This window comes from Pygocentrus nattereri, chromosome 26 (assembly GCF_015220715.1).
Source record: "Pygocentrus nattereri isolate fPygNat1 chromosome 26, fPygNat1.pri, whole genome shotgun sequence".
NCBI classification, from domain to species: Eukaryota; Metazoa; Chordata; class Actinopteri; order Characiformes; family Serrasalmidae; genus Pygocentrus; species Pygocentrus nattereri.
The window spans coordinates 14,431,032-14,452,965 of NC_051236.1; the positions used below are offsets into that span (position 1 = coordinate 14,431,032).

The window sequence follows — 21,934 nt, forward strand, 5'->3', positions numbered from 1 at the left end:
GGAGTATGTTTATTTTTGATCATTCTTCCAGAAGCGCATTTGTGAGGTCAGACACTGATGTTTGATGAGAAGGCCTGGCTCTCAGTCTCTGCTCTAATTTATCTAGTGTTCTATCAGGTTGAGGACTCTGCAGGCCAGTCAAGTTCTTCCACACCAGACTCGCTCATCCATGTCATAATGGAATTTGCTTTGTACATTGGTGCGCAGTCATGTTGGAACAGGAAGGGGCCATCCCCAAACTGTTCGTCACTCCAGAGAACACGTCTCTACTGCTGAGTCCAGTGTCCGCTTTACACCACTGCATTCGATGCTTTGCATTGTGCTTGATGTAAGGCTTGGATGCAGCTGCTTAGCCATGGAAACTCATTCCATGAAGCTCCCTACGCTTTTGTTGAGCTAATCTGAAGGCTACATGAAGTTTGGAGGTCTGTAGTGATTGACTGCAGAAAGTTGGTGACCTTTGCGCTCTATGCGCCTCAGCACCCGCTGACCACGCTCTGTCATTTTACTTGGCCTACCACTTCGTGGCTAAGTTGCGGTCGTTCCCAATCGTTTCCACTTTTTTATAATACCACTGACAGTTGACTGTGGAATATTTAGTAGCGAGAAAATTTCCTGACTGGACTTGTTACACAGGTGGCATCCTATCACAGTACCACGCTGAATTGACTGAATACTTTTGGCAGTGTATGTAAAGGAGTTCATTTTTCATGATATCACACAAAAAACAAGCAGTTTCTTCAGCTCAGTTTCCACATATGGACTTCACTGATCGGCTAGTCAACAGTACAGTTTAAAACTCTAAGGCTAAAACTGCACAGTAGATCTTTTATTTTAAAAAGTGAGGAACATTTTCATGACATGGGTCCTTTAAGAGAACATGGCTGCACAGAAGAAAGAGACAGCAAGGAGACTGGAGTGTAGGAAAATCTGTCTTTATTACTGTATAATATTACCTATGTACATGATTGGAAACTATTCCTGAAAAGACTCTCGTTTGGGTTTAGGAGCTCACTGAGATTATACGCAGCCGACAGGTTTCAGGGTCAAAGTTCAATATAGTACAATATACCTTTCCTCATAATAATACATCTGAGCGCAAGCTCATATCTGGCCTGTGCACTTTAATAACGATGCGGCGTTTCAGGGATCGTAGCTACACAGGTCTCCTGAATTAGATTCAGAACTAGAGCAGACCTAAATTCATAGATATTATTACAACCCTGACTGTGCTCACTTCTCCAAAACCCACCAGCAGCAGAAACTTTGTCAGGAAGCTATAAATATATGTACATACACTTTCAGCTGGAGAGCTGAAACCAAAGACAGAATAGAAAACAAATACCACTGTTTAACAGTACATAACTCAAATAGAGGTAAAACGTGAGGATTTTCTTATTTGTACCTAAAAACCCCAAACCTTTCGGCATTTACTGATGTTGCTCAGTTTCAGGTGAGGAGAGCGCAGACGGTAGTGTAGACTTTTGTAGGAAGTTTCTATGGTAATGCGCTCTTCTACAGAGTCCCGCTGGTGACATCCTGTATAAATAAAAATGTATGGCCACACCTTATTAACACCTGGGAATGAGATGATTAAGTTGTGGCCATGACTTAGTAAGGCGTGGGAATGAGATTGCGGTTTACTAAGTCATGGCCATGCATTACTTTTATTTATACAGGATGTCACCAGTGGGGCTCCGTACTCTTCAGTAGTGTATGATGCAGTAAAAGGGTTTTTTTGCTTTCCTGAAAACAAATAAGTCTTAATAAACTTTAAAACGACCACCAAAAAAATACCCTACTCTCCACAAATGACATTTTTGGCTTTCACATATATAACAGGTGAGGTTTCGATTAACTATTTCATGCCAAGTTAGCTTTAATATGAAGGAAACTTTCTTAAAAATGATCCATTAACATGACTATATCCTATTTGTGTTCTGAGTATCTGTGCACCTATCCTTAAGACTGAGGAACTATATTGCAAACATGGTACATAAAGCACTAGCACTCCTTCCTTTACAATTCTTGAGATCAAGGGAGAGGGGGAGAGAGAGCGAAGAGAGTATCAGTAGTAGTACCTCCGATAATACACTCATCAAAGAAAAGAAAAAAATTCACAAAAATACGGCAAGCTACAAGAACAAAATTGTCTATAGGATCAAAAATCTGACATCGAAAAAAAAATCATACATTATACAAACTATTTACAACTTGCATATCGAGAAGAGTAAGGGAGAGTGAGCAAGAACAGGGCAGTAGTACTGAGTGATTATAGAAAAGTAATTCAGGTTGTCTGCAGTACAGTAGTCAAAAAAAGTGTAAAAGAGCAGAGGCCACTCCTCCAACTTCAGTTTTAGCAGGAGTCATTACCGTGTCCACAGACACACCACCAGTGTTTCAAAAGATTAACAGCTTATCAAGTCTCAGTTTACCATCAGGTAATCCAGTCCTAACTAACTGATGGGTTCCCTGTGAATATTTAGTACATTAAAGGTTCACTCAGTTCAATATTTCCAGTGTTTATGGCTGACAGGTTAACGTACATTGCCAAAAGCGCATTGTTAAATAAATCACTGTTATGCTACTTAATGTCACAGTGAAAAGCAACACACAGAGTGGAGTGCCTGAACAAAAAACTGAAAAATGTGCCACCACTTTGCCATGCTCATCAAGTCCCATCACTGTTTAACAGCTCGAGCCCTAAAAAATCCTCCCCAACACTTTAGCTTAGTATCAAAGCAAAACTCTAAAAGGGTAAAGATATATACACATTAATGTACCTTTCAAAAAAATAAATTCTATGTACATTAGCTTTGCCTATGGAGTAAAAGAGAGCCCTAATGACACTAAAAAGGACAAATGGAGTGTCTGAAACCTAAAATAAATACAACGTACCATTCAGTAGTGTGTGTTCCATAGAAGGAGATGGCGATTAGCTACGTTCATGCTCACAAAACATCATCCGTAAGTCATACATGCAAATAAGATTGTTTTGCTGACAATTTCAATGTGGTTGTCCTAACACTGAAACAATCCATGAAGTCTAAAACAGACAAATAATAATGTCTCACATTATTCAAAACATAAAATGAAAAAAATTAAATAAAAATAAAATCATCAATTTAGCCACAGTCCAGCTCTCATGAAGGTATGCCATTATTCAAGCTAGTATAAATACAGCTGTGTGCAAACATCTGGGCACCCCAGTCAAACTGCTTTGTTGATTTTCTAAGTCAGGGGTTCTCAACCTTCCCCACGCCAAGCCCCGTGTACAAGTACTAAGCATAGCGGCCCACACGAAAAATAAAATCAGCTGTTTTAAATACAACTTCACTTTTCTTCTCTTAAATGCTGACACTGAACTTTAAATGTAGGTCCTATTTAGGACAGTAGATTCGCAAAATTTGCAGGTATGTTAACATGAAACATCTTAAAAAAAAAAAAAAAAAAACGCATCAAACGGAGCGAACTAAAGTAAAAGGTGTCCAAACTGAACAGGGCGCCCTGAGAGACGTGCTCGCGGCTGCGTTGTCTCAGACTAATAACGGTTTATTTGCACGCCTCTATTAATATTTATACCGAGTGTACTGTGGACATTTCATTCTTAGATTTTTAATGAAATTAATTATTTTTCCACTTCAATGGACCCATTGGTGGTCCGCAGCCCCCAGGCTGAGAAACCCTGTTCTAAGTGACATCCACTACAGAGAACACGCCTCTGCACATTTTAGTGACAAATTTATATTGTGCTCACTTCAATATATTGGAAAAACAAATAGTCAGGCCTGTTAAAAACATATGGTAAATATTTTGTTTTTTTTCCCAATATGTAAAACTCAACAAATATAGATTCTGCTCTAAAGATTGCAGAAAATGACATACTTAACGTTGTTCCCTAAAGAGGATATGTTGACTTATATAACTTAAGTTTAAAAAAAAAAAAAAAAAAAAAAAAAATCAACAAAACATGTAATGTGACCAGGGGGCCCAAACCTTTGCATACTGTATATCAGTAGTGCCATAACATCACATCAAGTCTTACATTTCAGATTGTTATCAGTTCTTCCTGAACTGACGTGCTTGGGTTACCTGCGTAATCGGTCTCCTCTAATCTCGTCCTGAAATCTGAGGTTTGTGTAATCTAATATTACACCTGGAGCTAAAGCTCTTGGCTAGCACCCACATTCCAGCCTGCTCACCTTTAACACAGCCAACCCACATTTCTGTGAGAGACAGAGACGGACACAGACAGAGGGAGTGCGAGAAGCTTTGTACAAACCCACATTCAAATTTCACTCCCCCCGCTCATGTTAGCAAACCCACTAATGGCTTTAGAGTCATAACTGAGGAGTTTTACACAATATGCACATAGTGAGTCTATGGACAAACTTGATTTAAAAGGTGACCTGTGGAGTGCGCCTTTGATAGAAGGGGTTCTTTAAAAATGTTAGCGAAAGTAGTCACATCAATAACACAGTTATCCACTTTTACCATGGAATGGTCTATGGATATTAATAGGGGCAGCAGTAGATCAGTAGTATCGGAACTTGCAGTCTGTGGCCATTTATGAAAATAAGAACGTGGGAAGGACTGGAGTTTGGTTCAAGTTCAGTTCAGTTCATCAAGGGTCATTAGAGGGGAGGCTGGGAGCACGATTGTTTTCAGTAGTTTTGGCTGTGAGGGTGAGGTAGGCCGCATCACAACTCTGTGGACGGCGTTACATTTTTGAAACTGGCAGGATAGTGTGGAGTAGTAGTATTTTTTGTACAAGCATTCACGACTTTGCTTGCATCTCAGATTTTGACATCCTCCTCCACGCTGAGTTGAGACAGGGTCTTTTTGATGCGCAGAGCAGTCAGCCGAGCGGCGCCGTTTGCGTACCAGCACTCCCTCATGATCTTCCCCATCACACGCAATGCCTGAGAGAATGGGGGGGGGGGGGGGGGCAGCGAGGGGCAGCGAGGGGCAGCGAGACACAAATGTCAATGACATATGCCTATCTGATCTCAAGTTCTGGCAGAGCTGTCATAAAATAGAGAGTGCTTCACAGCACTGATGGTGTACTCCTTCTGGGTGTTGGAAAATTTGAAAAAGTGACTGTGGTATAAAGCGTCTTAAGTCTATAGGCTATATCTTGATAGTATAATCAATTTATCTAACACAGAGGGTCTTATTTTCTCCTCATGTTACTTTTCATAATGGGATACATATGGCAGTATGCTTATGCTGAAAGTTTTGTTTTTGCTAATGGAAACAATGGAAGCAATAGAACCTTCATAAATTATAAAATACATTCATAAAATAGTACCATTAACATAGGGAGATGATACACTTCAATGCTTTGGTAACAATGTAACTTAATATGGTCGTACCAATAAAGTTTATTAATACAAGTAATATTAATATTAATAAAGTCTGCAAACATGTGGTTGAAAATATACATGTGTCAATGTGTGCGTGTACCTCGTAGCTCTGCCACCAGTTTGGCACATTTGGTCGTAACCTCTGGTCACACACCACTTTTCTCATCTCTTCTATAGATGGGTCTGAGGGCACCAGGTCATAGTAAGGAAGCTGGTACTCTTCATGGATACCTGACAGACAAAGACATGAAGAATATAGTGTTGGCTAAGGGTGGGCAATATGGCAAAAAAAACATCATGATACCTCAAGATACAATAAGGTCTAATAAGCTGAAATAAAATTAGTTGACAAAACTCCCCCAGTAGTACATCTAAAAACAACACGCTTTTAGAGTTATGTTTGAAAAAAACAAAAGGCTGAGAATTTAATAAAAATGAGAGCATATTATGTTGAATTATATAATGAAATATAATTACTTCTAACACTCTAAAATCAATGCAGCTGAATCCTCAAATAAAAGCATCACAATGGTCTGATGCATTTTTACACTCCAACTGAACATTACTATTACTTACTAAATTATTTACCAAACTATTAATCACTTTTGTTGTTTCTATAATGTAACAAAGATATATATATATATATATATATATATATATATATATATATATATATATATATAAGTGAACTTGTGTAAAAGTTATTGTTGCTTATTTCTTCACTTAAGAATCTAGACTAAATTATTCTTTTCTATATTAGTAGTAGTAGTCTTCTTTAGCTCTTCATACCTCCAGCATTGCAGCGGCGAGCAATCTCCCAGTACACCAGTCCCAGAGCGTAAATATCAGCACATTTAAAGGAGTCAAAGTGACGCATGTTAATACTCTCATCCAACACCTCTGGTGCCATGTACCTGAAACACACATACACAAAGCTTTTAAGACAGAAATATAAGCAAGCATTGTTGTGGCAGACAGGAAAGGGTACAGCTACTTCTAGAACACTGATGATATTAAGTTTCATCTGAAGCCACTGTGACAGACTGTTCAAATGTGTAGGTGGTGCGTGTGTGAGTGCACCTCTTCGTGCCAACGCGCTGGTTGGGGGCGATGTCTATGGTGTCTGTGACAGACTCGTGCCGTACTGCGAGGCCTAGATCCGCGATGGCACATGTGAGGTTCTTCTTTACCAGAATGTTTTTAGATTTCAGATCCCGATGAGCAATACCAGGCTTACCTGATTGATAACAGATCAAACACATTAAATTACAGAACCACAAAAAACGATTTGGCTCGTTTGCAGTTTTAAACCTCTCTATTTCCCATGGCACAAAATTCTCTTGCAACATTTTGTTTAGTTATTGTTATTTTTTTTTTAATCATTCAGTTCTGCAAATTTCAGTTTGAAATATTGGTCAAATCTAACACTGGTCTGATGCTGATATTAAGCATACGCTGACAACATAATTCTGACATCAACCTGCACCTCTAGAAATGTGCTGAAAGCCAAAATTCTTAACTTTTTACTGATACTACATTTATCTTTTAACTAGTACATAGTACATGTAAATGTACATAGTAGTACATTTTTCAGACATCCAAACAAAAGGGAAAAAAGGCAGAGGTGCATACTCAAACATGTCCATACAGAATGCAAATAGAAAGGAAGTGTTATTCACAAAATCACACTAACTCTACACTTTTCTCTCTCTTTCATACATACATACATACCCTGAGTGCCCAGTATCTCCATATGCAGGTGTGCCAGACCACTGGCTGCAGACAATGCCAGTTTGATCATGCCCTCAATGGTGACGGAGTATCGGTTCAGGTAGTCAAACAGAGAGCCATGCTCATGATAATCAGAGACCAGCCACAACTGTGTCCATGTGCCATTATCTGATAGAGATACACACAAAGCATGACCATAAAATGAAGCTCTTTAGCCATGTACAAAAACATTCACATTTATGGCATTTAGCAGGTGCTCCTCTTCAAAGTGACTTACATTTTTAAAACCACACTACAGATGTGGCGAATGTAGTGTTAGGAGTCTTGCCCAATGACTCTCACTGGTATTAATCCCTATTCTGCCACGTAGAAGGTAGCACTGTTACCCACTACGCTACATCAACCAACAGTGTGCTTACCTTTGTTGTCAGCTGCAATAAAGCCCAGAATGTTCTCGTGGCGAAGCATGATGGTTTGGTAGATCTCAGCTTCACGGAACCAGGAGCGCTCCTCTCGTGAAGAGAAGATTTTCACAGCAACATCTCCACCCCTCCATTTCCCTCTCCAAACCTCCCCAAAGCGACCCTTGCCAATGATCTCCTGCAGCACGATGGTTCGTGCAACCGTCCTTTGAACAAAGAGAGGTAGACCTGCCGCAAGAGAGCCATAGTACAGAAAAATTTTAAGTTAAAAGTTTAACCTAAGTATTCCATGTTCTATATGTCTACATGTTTTATGTTTATTGAGTTTTCATTTATTCTTTTTTAACATTTAGTCCTCTTGACAAGGGGAATGAATCTCTAAGACCAATCTGTCTGTTCAATGACAATTACAGACATCTCTTTAGGAAACAATTCAATGCATTATGAAATCTCAAAAATTCTTTTTAAAACTGAATTCATAAGTATGTTATTGCAGCTATTAGTTACTGCAGCTATTCATCTTCAAAACTGCTCTAAACATAAAAAGGTTCAGTGAGAGCTCCAAAAAGCACCAAAATGGTAAGGTAGCCAACCAAGATTAAATCAAAGAAAGATTTCTTTGTATTCAGCTAAACAAAACCTCTGTGCCACATAGTTATATTTAGGGCTCTAGGGCTTTTCTTTGCAGTAACACTGACCTGATCCAGAGCCTGATGTGGACAGGTCATAGATGAGATCCTGCAGGGTTTTGTCCTTGGCCAGGTACAGGTGCTCAGTGCTGGGGTCCTCCACCTCCAACCTCTGCCTGTGCCCATAGGCCCTCTGGTGGTGCTGGAAGAGGAAAAGTCCCAGTAGCACCAGCACACATACCACAAACACGGGTCCCGCCACCACTGCAGCCAGCTCCATCGGACCCCAGCCCCCCATCAGCACTGCATCTGGACGTACAGTCACTAAGAAAAAGAAAGCAAGAGAGATGGAAAGATAAGTAAAAAGAAAGCGTGAAATACAGAATATAAATAATTTTAATATGTAGTGAAAATGGTGCACATGAAAGTAACTCATCTGTTATCTTGAACATCCTTTATCTATGTAGTCAATGTGACCCCAGCAATTTAAATAAAATAAATGTGATATTTAAATTGAATATTTCAAAACTTCTTTGGGGAATTATGTTTCCCTAGCCCCATAGTGCATGAACTATCAGTGGTTTTCACACTGATAGTTTCACACCGTGTTTGTGGTAAGGTTACCTAAAGCAGAGGCAAAGTTTTTAAAGAGTATAAAACTGCATGTTATAGTGATGGCAATATCACCCAAAACAACCAAAATAAATGTGTGTAAAGTGCTGGTACATTATGTCTTATGTTTTACACAACTAAAACAGCCTGGGGTCAAATTCACCTTAAAGAACACAGATGCATACAAAATGTGTACAGAACATTGAAACATATCATGTTAATTTTGTGTTTACTCAGTTGCTCCCATTAAATTAGGAAAAGTCATTAAATATGATGCAAAAAGAATATTCAGCAAAAACTGAATAGGGTCAAAGTGACCCTAAAGATAATATGATTAACAAAGTGATTCTAAAAGTGGTCTTTAGATGCTTTAAATTCAGTGTTCTCTAAGCCTGGACCTGAAGTACCTCAACCTTAGTGAAACCTACCTGATCCATGCCTAATATGTTCACTAAGAAGCCCTTTCTGAGTTGAAAGAAGTGTGGCAGAGTAGGGAAAATAATAAATATACAGAGTGGATGCTTGTATTTATTCTAATACATGGATACCCAAACCCATTTAAGTATTTTTTTTACCTATCAGGTATTTGAATAAAGCATGTGCAGCACTGTGCATGTGATGGAGAACCGCAGACAATGTTGGGGCAAAAGCACCTGATACTACGTCTCACGTGTAGTGAAATGGCAACATCCGAGCTGAGCTATGAAAATAATTCGAACAAAAAGAACAAATCTGCTGAAGTCATCGTTCTGTAGTACAATGAGTGGAGTGTTATTCTCATGCATATAAAACACTAGACCAAACGAACCAGCAGGTACATTTTACCTTATATGCTAGCTGCACACAAATATTACATCTTCAGTTTTATTTTTTACACTTAACAATATATCAATATCTGGGATATTGTAATATTATCCCTTTAAAATCAGGCACTGAAAAAAATGTTTTTAATGGGCAATTCTGTTGATTTCTTTAAACAGTTTGTACATTATTCAACTGGTGAGATGTAAATACAGTAATTCAGAGTGGTCTGATGTGAAAACAGTTCGTTGTAGAGAAACATATCACAGATTTCTTTACAGTGGTGCTGATAGAACCAGGGGTCACAATGTTTACAGTGTAAATACAGCTATTTTATTTACTATCCAAAACAAGCAGTAAACCTACATAGGCCTTCTGAGATTTTTTAAATTGCTGCTGTCAGAACAAAACCTTGTTTCTATTTTTCATGCTTGTTGCTCTTTACATCGTCTGTAAATTTCATGATGAATGGCCCAAAAGAAACAGCCAAAAACGACTTGCTATCAATGTTTTGCTATCAATTCTTCAGATGTCTGGTTCCTATCATCACCACTCTGAACAATTCTGACTCAGACAGAGAATTTCACATTAAACTACTTTGCATTTGCATTTTAACCATTTAATCATGCAGAAATAGATGGAATTCCCATTTAATATCCATCACTAGGTAAAAACGCTTATGGATCGTGGTTGGGAACCACTGCCTTAAAATAGTTTGTGTGTGTGTAGAATCTAAATAAGAAATAACCCTGTACTGAATTCTAATTTTTGGGTTAAAGTCAAAAATCAACACTTCAGGTCTATATTCATATATCTGCCCATTCTGATATCAGATTTATATTGTTTTAGTCTACTTCTGAATTTAAAACAGAGCTCCATGAGGCCCATGCTGTGAAAAAATGTGTGGGAAATAAAACAGCCCATCAATTCAGAGAGGTACAGTTTACTGCAGCCAAAAGGACATTTGGCCAAAAATATTTTTAAAAGTTACATGATAAATGTAAATGTTCCAAGTTTTAGGATTAAACAGAATATGTCAAACTTCTTGCTATATCAGCAATGTGAATAGCATACTATGGAAAGTCCAAACAATAAATATATATTTTTAGAGAAAGATTTAATCTTGACTTTGGACATATGATTATTTCACTCCATTATTTTATCTCTCCATGATCTAATGCAGACACATCAAACTGGGTACATTCCAGGCCATTTTGTGAGATTATTTTCTACCCTCATCATGCTCAATGCTCTGATTTCAGTTCATGAAGGCCTTGCTAATTAGCTAATTAGTTAATGAGGCAGTCTGCAGTGTTTTGGCACGCGAGGAATGGAACCTGACCTATGATCTAATGATTGCCAATATATGCTAATTTAACCAGTGCCATCACAATCATCAGGGTTTATTCAACACTCTGGGTGATGATGAGTCGGTTCAAATCCGTTTCAGAAAGGGTCAGGTTCGGATAAAAAATTCTTTATGACCCAAATGCTTTATTCGGGTTCATACCAAAATTCCATACCAAAATTTTAAAGTTGTTAAGATAGAGCTCTGTGCTGTGTGTGGGACACTCACCAGAGGGCAATTTGAGGTCCAAGCTGTTACAGTAGTCCGTGTAGCAGCAATGGATTTTGAGCAGACCCTCAGCGCTCAAACACAAGAAGGGCTGACCAGGAGGGACCAGCTTCTCTTTTTCAATGCAAACTCGCATATGCTGCTCCTGGCCTTCGATGAAGGATGTAGAGGCCATGCAGGCGCCCGTCGTCTCACAGCGGTAGCCATTCTTCTCACACTGAGACGTGGTGCAGTTACACAACAGAGCTAGACAGAGCGCATGCGAGAGCGAGAGCGAGAGAGAGCGAGAGAGAGAGAGAGAGAGAGAGAGAGACTTGTGAAAATATTAAAAATGTTGCTGTCTGAATTCTCCACATGAAACAGAGAGCACAGACTTTTGCATGCTGTTGCATCACTTCAAAACTTGCAGGTGTTTTTTTTGGTTCAAGGCTACTTTTTTGGTTTCTTCAGGAACAAACAATGGATATGGCAAAGATGTCTTACATGACACTGTCAGCAATACAATAAAAATTGTCTCATGGAATGGAATTTGAGCTTTCTGCAGGCTACCATGTTTTGATAATCTTTTATTAACAATATTAGCTATTGCTGTTCAAAACAACAGCCTCTAAAAAAAATTGTGCATATGCAGAAAAGTCAACTCAGAAACTTTTTGATTTTAAAATAATAATATTTGCATGTCAAATAAATGCAACAATAGCAACAAAACAATTATCATGTTATTAAAAAAAGCAGATTCAGAAAAATGAATTCATTCAAAAATTCATTAAAGAGTCAAAAAAGCAGCATTTATTTATTTTAGGCTATATGAACATGCCTGTCTGATACATTGCAGCCATGTCTGAAATCTAGTGACATATACAAACTAAAACCAACAGATCTGACACTGTAAGACAAAGAGCAGTATAAATATATTTATGGACCAGGAGGGTGGGGGTTTGCAGACACAGTAACCTGGTAAGTAAGCACATAATTTAATAATGGCTGAGCCAGACCACTTTTTCAAAAGTAGCCCAGACAGTACTGCTGTGCTTCCTGGCCACGCTGAAGCAATCTCAAGTCAAATCTAGAGTGTAGGTGTTGCAGCGCAAGGCCATGTCTATGAGAGAAGGTTGCACCCTGAACCATGTGGCCTGTGTTTCTGTAGGGAGAGGGCACAAAAATGAAATATCCAGTTGCTCCAAATATTTCCTTTGGACATTAATTATTGGGTAATTTTCCACGCAATGTCATTAAACTTAAGTAAGAGATAAAGATTATACACATCTAGAAAACTACTCTGAGAGAGACCAACATCGAGTGAGTCATTTTAAGACTGATAAGAATCATCTAGAAGTTCCATAACAAAGAGATGTTATCTCTTAGACTCTGTACTCACAACTGTGGAGCCATTAGATCTTGGTTCATGGGTCAGAGATTTAGATTAGGAACAAGTTTTAGGCACAAACCCTCTCGTTTGGTTAAATTACGAAAGCAGTGCTGTCGTCACAGTTGCGCAACCTTATCGACATATATTCCCACTTCCCACCACAGTTTCTGTGCATGTGCTCCTTACAGGCTGGAAGATTTCTCCAAAGCAGTTTGCTAATTCTGTATTTTACTATGAACTTTATTTCAAGTTTGCTGACAGAGGCAGTTGAGGATATTGGACTTTACAATAAGCCCCTTTCAGTCTGAGAGACCAAAGCAGTCCAAAGCAGACCTAGACTCAGGTCTATAGTCAAGTACATTTATCTAATGAAAATTAGACATGGGCAATAAGATGATATGTTATCATTATGGTCACAGTGCACTTACATAAGCATATCACAGGTCTCATCAGTACATCTACAACACTTAATAGCATGTATTATAAACTAGGCTGATTTATTAGAGAGCCTGTAAACATCAATCAGTATACAGTAACTGCGTAAACTGCATAGTCAACTAGTAACAACAATTTATTGGACGTCATGTCATTATCTTAGTTTAATTCATTTATAACAACTTTTTGATTAAATACTTTATTTTTGCTAAACTTTACTTTAAAAAAAAAAGCAAAAAACCAAACCCTCCAGCATGACACTTGTTAGCTCTGCTACCTCATCAGCTAATCTGAAGAGGCAGTGTTTGTTACTCATCCAACACAGAAACCTACCACATCCGGGGTTTTTAAAAATCAGTTTCTTAGAGACTGTATGAATGCGTCAGACTAATGCAGGGCCTCACCTGAGTGGCCACATTCGTACTCTCTTACACACTCCACTCTATACAGCCCTGACAGCTTCCTGCCACTGCTGAGTTCGAGGCATGCAGGCACTTGTACTCAGTGTGCTTAATAACTGCAGCTTTTCATTTTCATATTCAAAGGACATGGAGATACTTTGGCATTTCCCTACATGCACAATCATACTCACACTTTTTCACAGACACACACAGACACACACAGACACACACAGACACTCCTGTCAGTATGGCCCTCAGGCTTGTCTTGTGTAACAAACAATGTAAGGTCTGGTGTGTAGAAAGATAACAGTAGAAGTGGGTGTGTTGGAAAGAGGGAAGACAAACCACATGCAACCGTAAATCTGAGAATTACAGTTAGCACTCTTACATTCATAATACATACACACACACACACACACACATGCACGCACAAGGGTGTGCAATACAGGAGTAATATAATATCACAATACTTATAGACTGAAAAGAATAAATCCAATTAAACAGGACTAATTATGCCCTCCATGTAATCTTTACTTCATTCTGTGATATCCATGATATGCTCAGAAAAGCACATTGCCAATAGTAACACTACCTAAGCTAACTAGTTTGTAAGTCCTTATACAGTTCTACCTTTTAAATAAACAGTAACTAACCTTTATGTTTATTTACTATTTTTCCTAATTAATATTTACTATTATATATAAAGTAATAGGAACCATTTTTGAAAATTTAAATGTACAATAATTTCTTGTGCAAAACAGTTAAAAACAAAAATGAAGAATATCGAGATAAGCTTGTGGTCTGTACATGCAAGAAGTTTCTCTGGCTCAGCAAAACCACTGCTGAACGTTGTTTCACACCCAAATTTCTCAAGTCATTTGGCTCATACGTGTGCTTACATCTCTGCTGGAGTTTAGCAAAAATGATCATTCATGCTAACACTAGCAGCATTTGAGGCACAGCTAGCTCAGTTTTGTTGAAGCAAAAGGCTGTGAGGCCACACTGCTGCATGATGCAGCTGGCCAGTAGAGGTGCACCACAAGCAGGGCTAGTGGACATACAGGCCTGGCTAGTGGCCTTATATTCTAAGGATAAGACCAAGACAGAAGGCTTTCTTTACCTATGAGACTGGCGGTTCTTTCGATATGTCTCTCTAACATTCACTCCTTGGATAATAACCTGGACAAACATTAATTTAGACTGTAACTGACTGCACAGCACAAGATGAATGAACACTGAAAGCCTAACCCAGGCCATTCAGGTAAGAAGATCTTGGCACCTTTTACACTGTATGTTGTTATCTGATGTATCTGTGACGTATCTGTGAAACCAATAGCTTAGGAAGAACTCCAATCACCCACTACCATTATCTTTCCACAAAATATTGCCATTACAAAATTGGTACTTTGGCTTGTTACAGAGAAATTTGTGTAATTTAACGCAGCAAACTGGGCTGATAAAATGTACTGGAAATGTGCTAGTATTTGTTACCGTGCATGTTGCAAGTTAGGTTGGAGTACCTGACAGGGGTCTCTGTTGACCCGTCTAAGAACCACTGGCTTTAAGCCACATATGGAAGACACTATAAGCACACAGACAGGTTATGGTTGGTGTACAGAATGTGGGCACTCCAACAGGCTACTTTAGGTATGCAGGTAAATGGCAGCAAACAATAGCTCATGCAACTACCACTCCCCTTTAGTCTTTTTCAGGAAGCATATTTGGGTGGTAAACTGGTGTTAAAATAGTTAGTGGGCCACTTGGATAAATCTTTAAATAAGCCTTAAGACTCCACCTGTGTCTTCACCTCACACACGCAAGCATACACACAACCGACATTATTCCCTGCTCTGCCCTGTCAGCACTGTTTAAAGTTCACAGGGAAAGGGAGGAGGTAATGAATTACCTGCCATCATCTACAAAGGCAACATTCAGCAGCAACACACACAAACAGAAAGAGACACACAGAGACAGACAGACACACAAGCACAGATAAACACAGACATTTAAAGTGTCTGTCCAAACCCAAAGGGACCAACTGCTTAGACTGAATTGCCAACTACAGTCTCATGTAGGGGTTTGAACACCCTGGTCAAATGACATGTTTTGTTGATTTGGAAATGAAAATAAATGAACACATCCTCTACAGGAATACATATCATACACAACATCATATTGCAGAACATATGCATTATCATAAATAAAGGTAATAATATTTAAATTTTATGCAAGTTCAATTGATTTAGTTTTACATTAAAAGAAAAAAAAATCATATTTAATATAAAATACACCTTTTGCACAGGTCTTATTCCACCCCATGTGTTAAATTCAGTAAATAAACAGTAAATGTGCTTAATTGTTGATGGTAAAACAATAACATCAACAACAATAACAAGTAAAGCTCTTTAATACTTTAATTAAAGTTTGTAATTCAGCACAACAGAGTCAACCATTCCTGTTGCACAAGAAGGCCCTTGCCTTAAGCCCGTTGCTTCTGAGGAAAATGGGAAATGAGCAGCAAATCTATCCAAAGGGGGACAGTTTAGTTTTGCGTTACATGTAAAGCAATGTAGTTTTAGGGTTAAACAGGTGAAGGCGACCATCTCGCTATATTAGCACCACACAGCATGAGAACAGCATAGTATAGAAAGTTTATTTAGACTAAAAAACACCTGACCAAAACTGCCTGATAAAAAAAAAAACAATTAATTTATTCAAGTATTACTATAACTACAATAGAGGTCCAACGACTGATCGACTTAATCGTCTAAAATCTACTACAATTTAATAGTCGATTAGTTGGTGACGTCACGCTTGTTTCTCGCACTAGCTAGGAATGTTTTGACATTCCCGCTTACTGGAGAGCTCACAAAAGCGCGATGGCAGCCTCAAGAACAAACGTTGTGGGGGAATTTCACGGTCAACTCCGGAAAAAATGTCAGCTGTGCTATGTGTAAAGCCAACCTTAGCTGGCATGGGAGCACATCCTCCATGCTGAAGCATCTGCAGGGGAAACGCGTCGGCTCACTGGACGAAGATTCGTATCGGTAAGATAGCTAACCTAGCTAGTTGTGCTAATGAGCTAGCTAGCTAATGCTAACGTTAAACGTCTCTGTAGTCGTTGGAACATAGAAACAAGTAATTCACAGCGACCCTGTTCACTTTCCAAATAACGTTCACAGTTTTAAACACCTCATCATTGCCTTCACGTCGAAGCCACTGGTGCGTTCAAACGTTTCCAGTTTTCTGTTTTGAGTTCTCCGGTAACGTTTGCCACCACTCACGAACAGTTTCAGGAGGTAGTTATATCATCGCTGCTGGAGTGCGTCGAGTACCATTACAGATCTGTAGTTTAAGAAAGTATAATTTTGGACAGAGCCTGTCATGAATATTGTCCTGAGAAAGCGGAATAGGATTATATAAAACGGAGGGAACGCAGCGACCCACACTCATGTTGTGTGATGTTTAGGGAGATATAGCCGTGTGGTGGCGAAGCACAGAAAACCTGTTGGTGTGACTAAGGGAATAGTGATTTAGGTTTGTTAGATTTTATCGGTGCTGCTTTGCACATCTTTGATTTTAAATTTTGAAAGAAAAAATACATTGTTTTATTAATCTTTAGTATTAGCAGGAAAGTTAATTGAAACAGTGACATTATAAATGAGGTATTAACTGCAATTGTTTAATTAATTGCTATGATGGAATCAAACTAAATGTAAATGCTGATAGTGACATTATTATTTGGTAACAGAGTGATTCATTTTCCAAATAACCAATTATTTGTTTCGGTAATCGACAGATTATTTGACTATCAAAATAGTAATTTGTTGCAGCCTTAAACTATAATGCCACTGGGGCTATCCTGTCAGGTTTTATTTGGCATTTTGGGTGATGGGTCAGTGTCAGTTTTGGACAGAATGTTGTAGTACTTGGGTCGGTTTGGTGATGTGGTCCAGATTGGGTTGGGACTCAAAATGTGATGCCGTGTGTTAGTTTGGGCTGGTCTTGAAGAGAAAATTCTAAGGCTGTGTTCAGGTTTACACTAAAATTCCAGGCCCATTTACAGCACTCATACACAATACATACAGTCATGTTCACTGCTGACCACTTCTGTACACAACCTCTCTCATACAGAGCATAAACCTCTATATTTGCCTTTTTGAACAATAAAGATGCAACAAGTCTGGCATTCTTTGAGAGTGTGTGTATGTGTGTGTGAGAGAACTGAAGTAGACTTGTTCAATTGCGTGGGAGAGAATGTTTTCATATGTACTGGCATGCCTTCGTCCCTCGGTTTCTCCCACTCTCTGAGAAATCTTGCATTGTATTAGCATTGCCTCATCATTTCCAATTTCCAGTCTTTCTACTTGCAGAATTTCAAGTCATCACACATGAATTTTCTTCTTCTTCTCTACAGAAAGAAAGCAAGACAAAAGGACAGTCCCCAAACCGTATATACACCTTCATAGGAAGCATCCAGTTTTTTATGTCACCGCCACCCATGCCTTCCTCTCACACCTGCAGCCATTACACAATTCATTCCACCTTGTAATGCCAGGCATGACTTACTATCACCGTCTAAACTTTATTATGATGACACAAACAATGACAAACTGTTTTTACGATGTTGGCTGTTCGAAACCCTGTTGAGTTTCAGGTATAGATAGTAGATTGAAAATCCATCAGATCACTCAGTTTGTCATGTAGGCTTGAGATGACTGATAATGGGTGTTGTGAAGAGTCAGTAGAAGAGGCAGAATCTAATGATGAGTCTATGTGCACACTACACATGGAACAATACCACTTTGTCTTTTCTAATATCAATATTAAAACCTTAAGTACTGCCTGATACTGAACTGAAACTTTAAAATTAGCTATTGTTAATGGAAGCACTTCACTTAATATGACCATCTAAATGTAGTCCTTCATCCTTAAACACTTGCTCAAACCCCACAGGAAGAAATATGCAGCTAACATCACACAATTTGAGAATGTGCTATTTCAGGACAGATTTGTTACAGGATTGGATCAACTTTCTTTTTTTGCCTTCATTTTCTTCTGCACCAAATGTTTCATATCAGCCCAATATCAATACCCATCAATGTGCCATTTCCAATGCACACTTAAAGTCCCTGGGAACACACAGTAAAATATGTTTGTATAATAAAAGATTTTGTATGATACTGAACTTGAGTGCAGTCCAGCAAAGTCAGAGAGAAAAAGAAGATATAAATGACAAAACATGTCATAGACAAGTCATGGAAAAACAGATGAACAAACGGACAGACAAAAAAGGAAATAAAGTCTGTAGAGGAACAGAAGGACTACAGTCTGTAACTGAACTACAAAGTGCACCTATACAGTAAATGGAGTTGATAAAATGGACAATGAGCGTAGATACAAGGAGGAGTTCCTTATAAAATGAGCAGTGAGTGTATATCAGTCATTTATTGGTCATTGGAACATTAATCAAAAGGGTATACTTAGTACATGTAACTGCCTGCAAGAAAAGATTAACCTAATTTAAAAGGAAACAGATTTAGATTCTCTGGGTCTTTAAATCAACACTAAGGCAAATGTTGCTATGACATAAGAACTAGCATACTGTGATGAAACAATCAAAATTTTACAATTTAAAAAGTTCAGAGTTTGTGAAAAAAGAAAAAAAAAACATTAAGTGTCTAAAGGCCTCTAGTAAGGTCAGAATAGCATGCTGTAATGTGCTCATCATCCCAGCGTGTTGGTATTATATTATCTCTAGCACGCTCCAGCTATGTGTTCATTTTAGCACTCCAGATTAACCCATAATATACAATCTATGTTTATACTGGTATGATAAGATAACGGTAACGCTGCACCAATGGCTAAACCTCAGCTTTGCTGCCCATGTTATGTAGAACCTGGCTGGCCAATCTGTAGCATTATTTCAAGACTAAAGTAAGCCTGTATGTAGAGCATAGATTACAGAGTGTGTTAGCATGCTGTACATGCTGAATTGTTTGCACACAAGGCACTTGCAGTTTAATACAGAATGCAAATATTGTGGCCCATGAGGACAATCAATTTGGCCCACAAGAGGTTACCCTAACCCCAGCCCTCACCCAATGAGAGGACAAGCATACTTTTAAAATGTATATTAGGGGTGCATGATCAAAATTGGCAGATTGTTTTTGTTCCAAACGCAAATTACAGTCATACAATTTATTACTTTTATTTTGTCTAATGTGTGTTGCAAGTTTATGACCTTTAATAATGTGAGGCAGGATAATGCATGGTCCTGCATACTGCTGGTATACCTGCATCAAAATGTAGCTCAGGCAGTTGCCTCTTGGATATAGCACTTTGATTTTGGTTACTTAAATAACATTTTAAGAATTTAAATTCGAGAGGGGTCCACAAGAGTGCAAATAATCTTTTTACTTCCAAGTTTTAGTCCTTAAACACAACACATTCTTAAAATGATAAACGATATAAAATGAATACATTCTAATTGTACTTTTCCTCTAGTGTAATGTCAAAGAAACATTTTACTATCTCAATTTGAAAAACAGCCCCACCTCCTTCATGTTTTCTCTTTTTGGCCCTCTTCCCACCAAAAACATTCCACTTTAATACCCCCCCCCCTTCATCCAGTACAAAACGTTTAGTCACCATTGGTTTAATCCATTAGAAAGATGGTAAAGGAGTAAATCTATGAAAGCACTATTGCTTACTGTAGATGTCACCATGTTTTCTGTATCTCTGTCATGAGTATTAAGTAAGGAGGGGGCACGGGGAGAGTGCATGACCCAGACAGACCAGACAACAATTATTGACCGTATGTATCAGATGATGCTCAAATTTGCTGGGTATACAGTAGATCGCTATGGACAGAGAGAAAAAGTGGTGTTGGGGCTACTGCATGACTGCACAGCTCTTCTCCGATTGACTGTCTTTTCCCTTTACTTCTCTACTTTCTTCACACAAAAGCTTCACTGTAGGGTCTGTGTTCCCAGGGCGAATTCAGTGACACTGGCGTTACTGTAGCCCAGCTCTGATGTTATTAACATCCCAAACCGTATCATCTTTCACAGGCAAACGCATAGTGAACATGCAGGCCTGCCATTCTCAACCTCATTCTGCCAAGACAGTGGCCTCTAATTTCAGATCGGTTTTAAAGCCAACGCAGGTCTTGAGAGTTAATATTTAGTTTTCACCCGCTGGGGGTGACGCAGTACAGTTGAGTGAAGCGTTATGTCCTTTATCTGTGAAACGAACGGCAGTTGGACCGATCACCCTACATGAAACCAATACACACTTGTAGAGGACTATGGTTACTCCCAATAAATCGTTACAAACATCGTTTTCCTAAATGAGGGTTGCTGTGTGCTTAATATGGACACAGATTAAAAAGTAGTTATGGAGCTAGACGGCACTGACTTTGCTAATAAGACATTGTAGGCTTAGGCGCGACGTGTGAATATTTAACAGCCTCTGGCTTCATACAAACCACTTGCTAGCTTGCAAAGCTGAAACATGCTTCTTATGTATTATTTTTTATTTTCACCTTAATAAAATATAGCTGTTACTTTCGGGCACCTGTATATTCGCCCGATCTTAAATGCTGCACTTTAAGGTGATCGGATAAGAAGCTAACCTAACCTAGCGAGTAATAAGATAACTTCAACTTCGTTAGCTTAAAGCAAACCAAACAAATAGCCCAGACAGCCAACTAGAAACCTTACCACGATACATTAAGGTAATGTCGGCACATTAGATTTTAATTTAATTGGTAGGCAGATAGAGATAAAAGGAGTGTTTCTCTTAACACAGCTAGCTTAAGTAGCTTAGACAGAGCGGGGTTCGTTAGTCTGAGCTAGCTGGCAAGCTAACGAGTTACATTTCGGAGCCGCTTCATTCGAGACTCTGGGTATTTTAGCTATAACCCAAAAACAGGTAATACATGCAGCATAAACAAAGAATATGAGTGGTGTTCTCGATTAAACAGCAAGCTACGGCAAACCTAACTATAACCACAGATGTGAACGCCTGGCTTTGTAGCAAGCTAGCTAGCGAGCTACCAAATCCGAGCGCCATGATGTTGTTGTAGGAAATGCCAGATTCAGATTAAATAAATAAATACAGAGCCAAAGATCGCCGGAGTAAACAATATTCCACTCACCATCACAGAGGCCACCAAATCCCACAGCAACCAGACACAAGATCAGGATTCGCCTTTTATCCATGGTCACAAGAATCCCATCGCATCGCATTTAAACATTTAACTGTGATATTGACAAGAGAGCCAGACTCAAACCATCAAACACACGCACTCACACACTCCGTCCGCCAGCAGACACAGCTAGACCCACTTAAAGGGAGGGGCGGTGTTTAAAGGGGAGGATTTCTTTATCAGCTTCATTTTTGTCAGGGATATAAAATATGTTTCTGTGTGATAACTTGAGATTTTCACATATGAATGGACGAACATCAGTGATTATCTTGAGTCAATATTTGAGGTCAATTAGTAATTGCTTAGATATATTAGGTCAATATTTCTAGAAAATAAGTTCATACTGCAGTCAGAAACAGAGAAGGAGGCAAAATAATAAT

At 38.7% G+C, this 21,934-nt stretch overlaps 1 protein-coding gene across 1 annotated transcript; it reads right to left on the reverse strand.

Moving 5' to 3' along the window:
* Nucleotides 1-919: 919 nt before the first annotated feature.
* Nucleotides 920-21,679, reverse strand: acvr1bb (activin A receptor type 1Bb). Its single transcript, XM_017697873.2, has 9 exons — nt 21,504-21,679; nt 11,138-11,383; nt 8,218-8,472; nt 7,517-7,747; nt 7,098-7,265; nt 6,447-6,603; nt 6,156-6,280; nt 5,467-5,597; nt 920-4,922 (listed from the first exon to the last, which is right to left on the reverse strand). The coding sequence occupies exons 1-9, from the start codon at nt 21,592-21,594 to the stop codon at nt 4,797-4,799; spliced, it is 1,530 nt and encodes a 509-aa protein (XP_017553362.1). The 5' UTR covers nt 21,595-21,679; the 3' UTR covers nt 920-4,796.
* Between the last annotated feature and the right edge of the window lie 255 nt (nt 21,680-21,934).

Coding starts and splice junctions, on each gene's coding strand:
- acvr1bb (XM_017697873.2), bottom strand. CDS start 21,594: ATGCGATGCGATGGGATTCTTGTGACCATGGATAAAAGGCGAATCCTG. Junction 7,748..8,217: donor CACATCAGGCTCTGGATCAG/GTCAGTGTTACT, acceptor CTCTTGCGGCAG/GTCTACCTCTCTTTGTTCAA. Junction 6,604..7,097: donor GGAGATACTGGGCACTCAGG/GTATGTATGTAT, acceptor GTTATCAATCAG/GTAAGCCTGGTATTGCTCAT.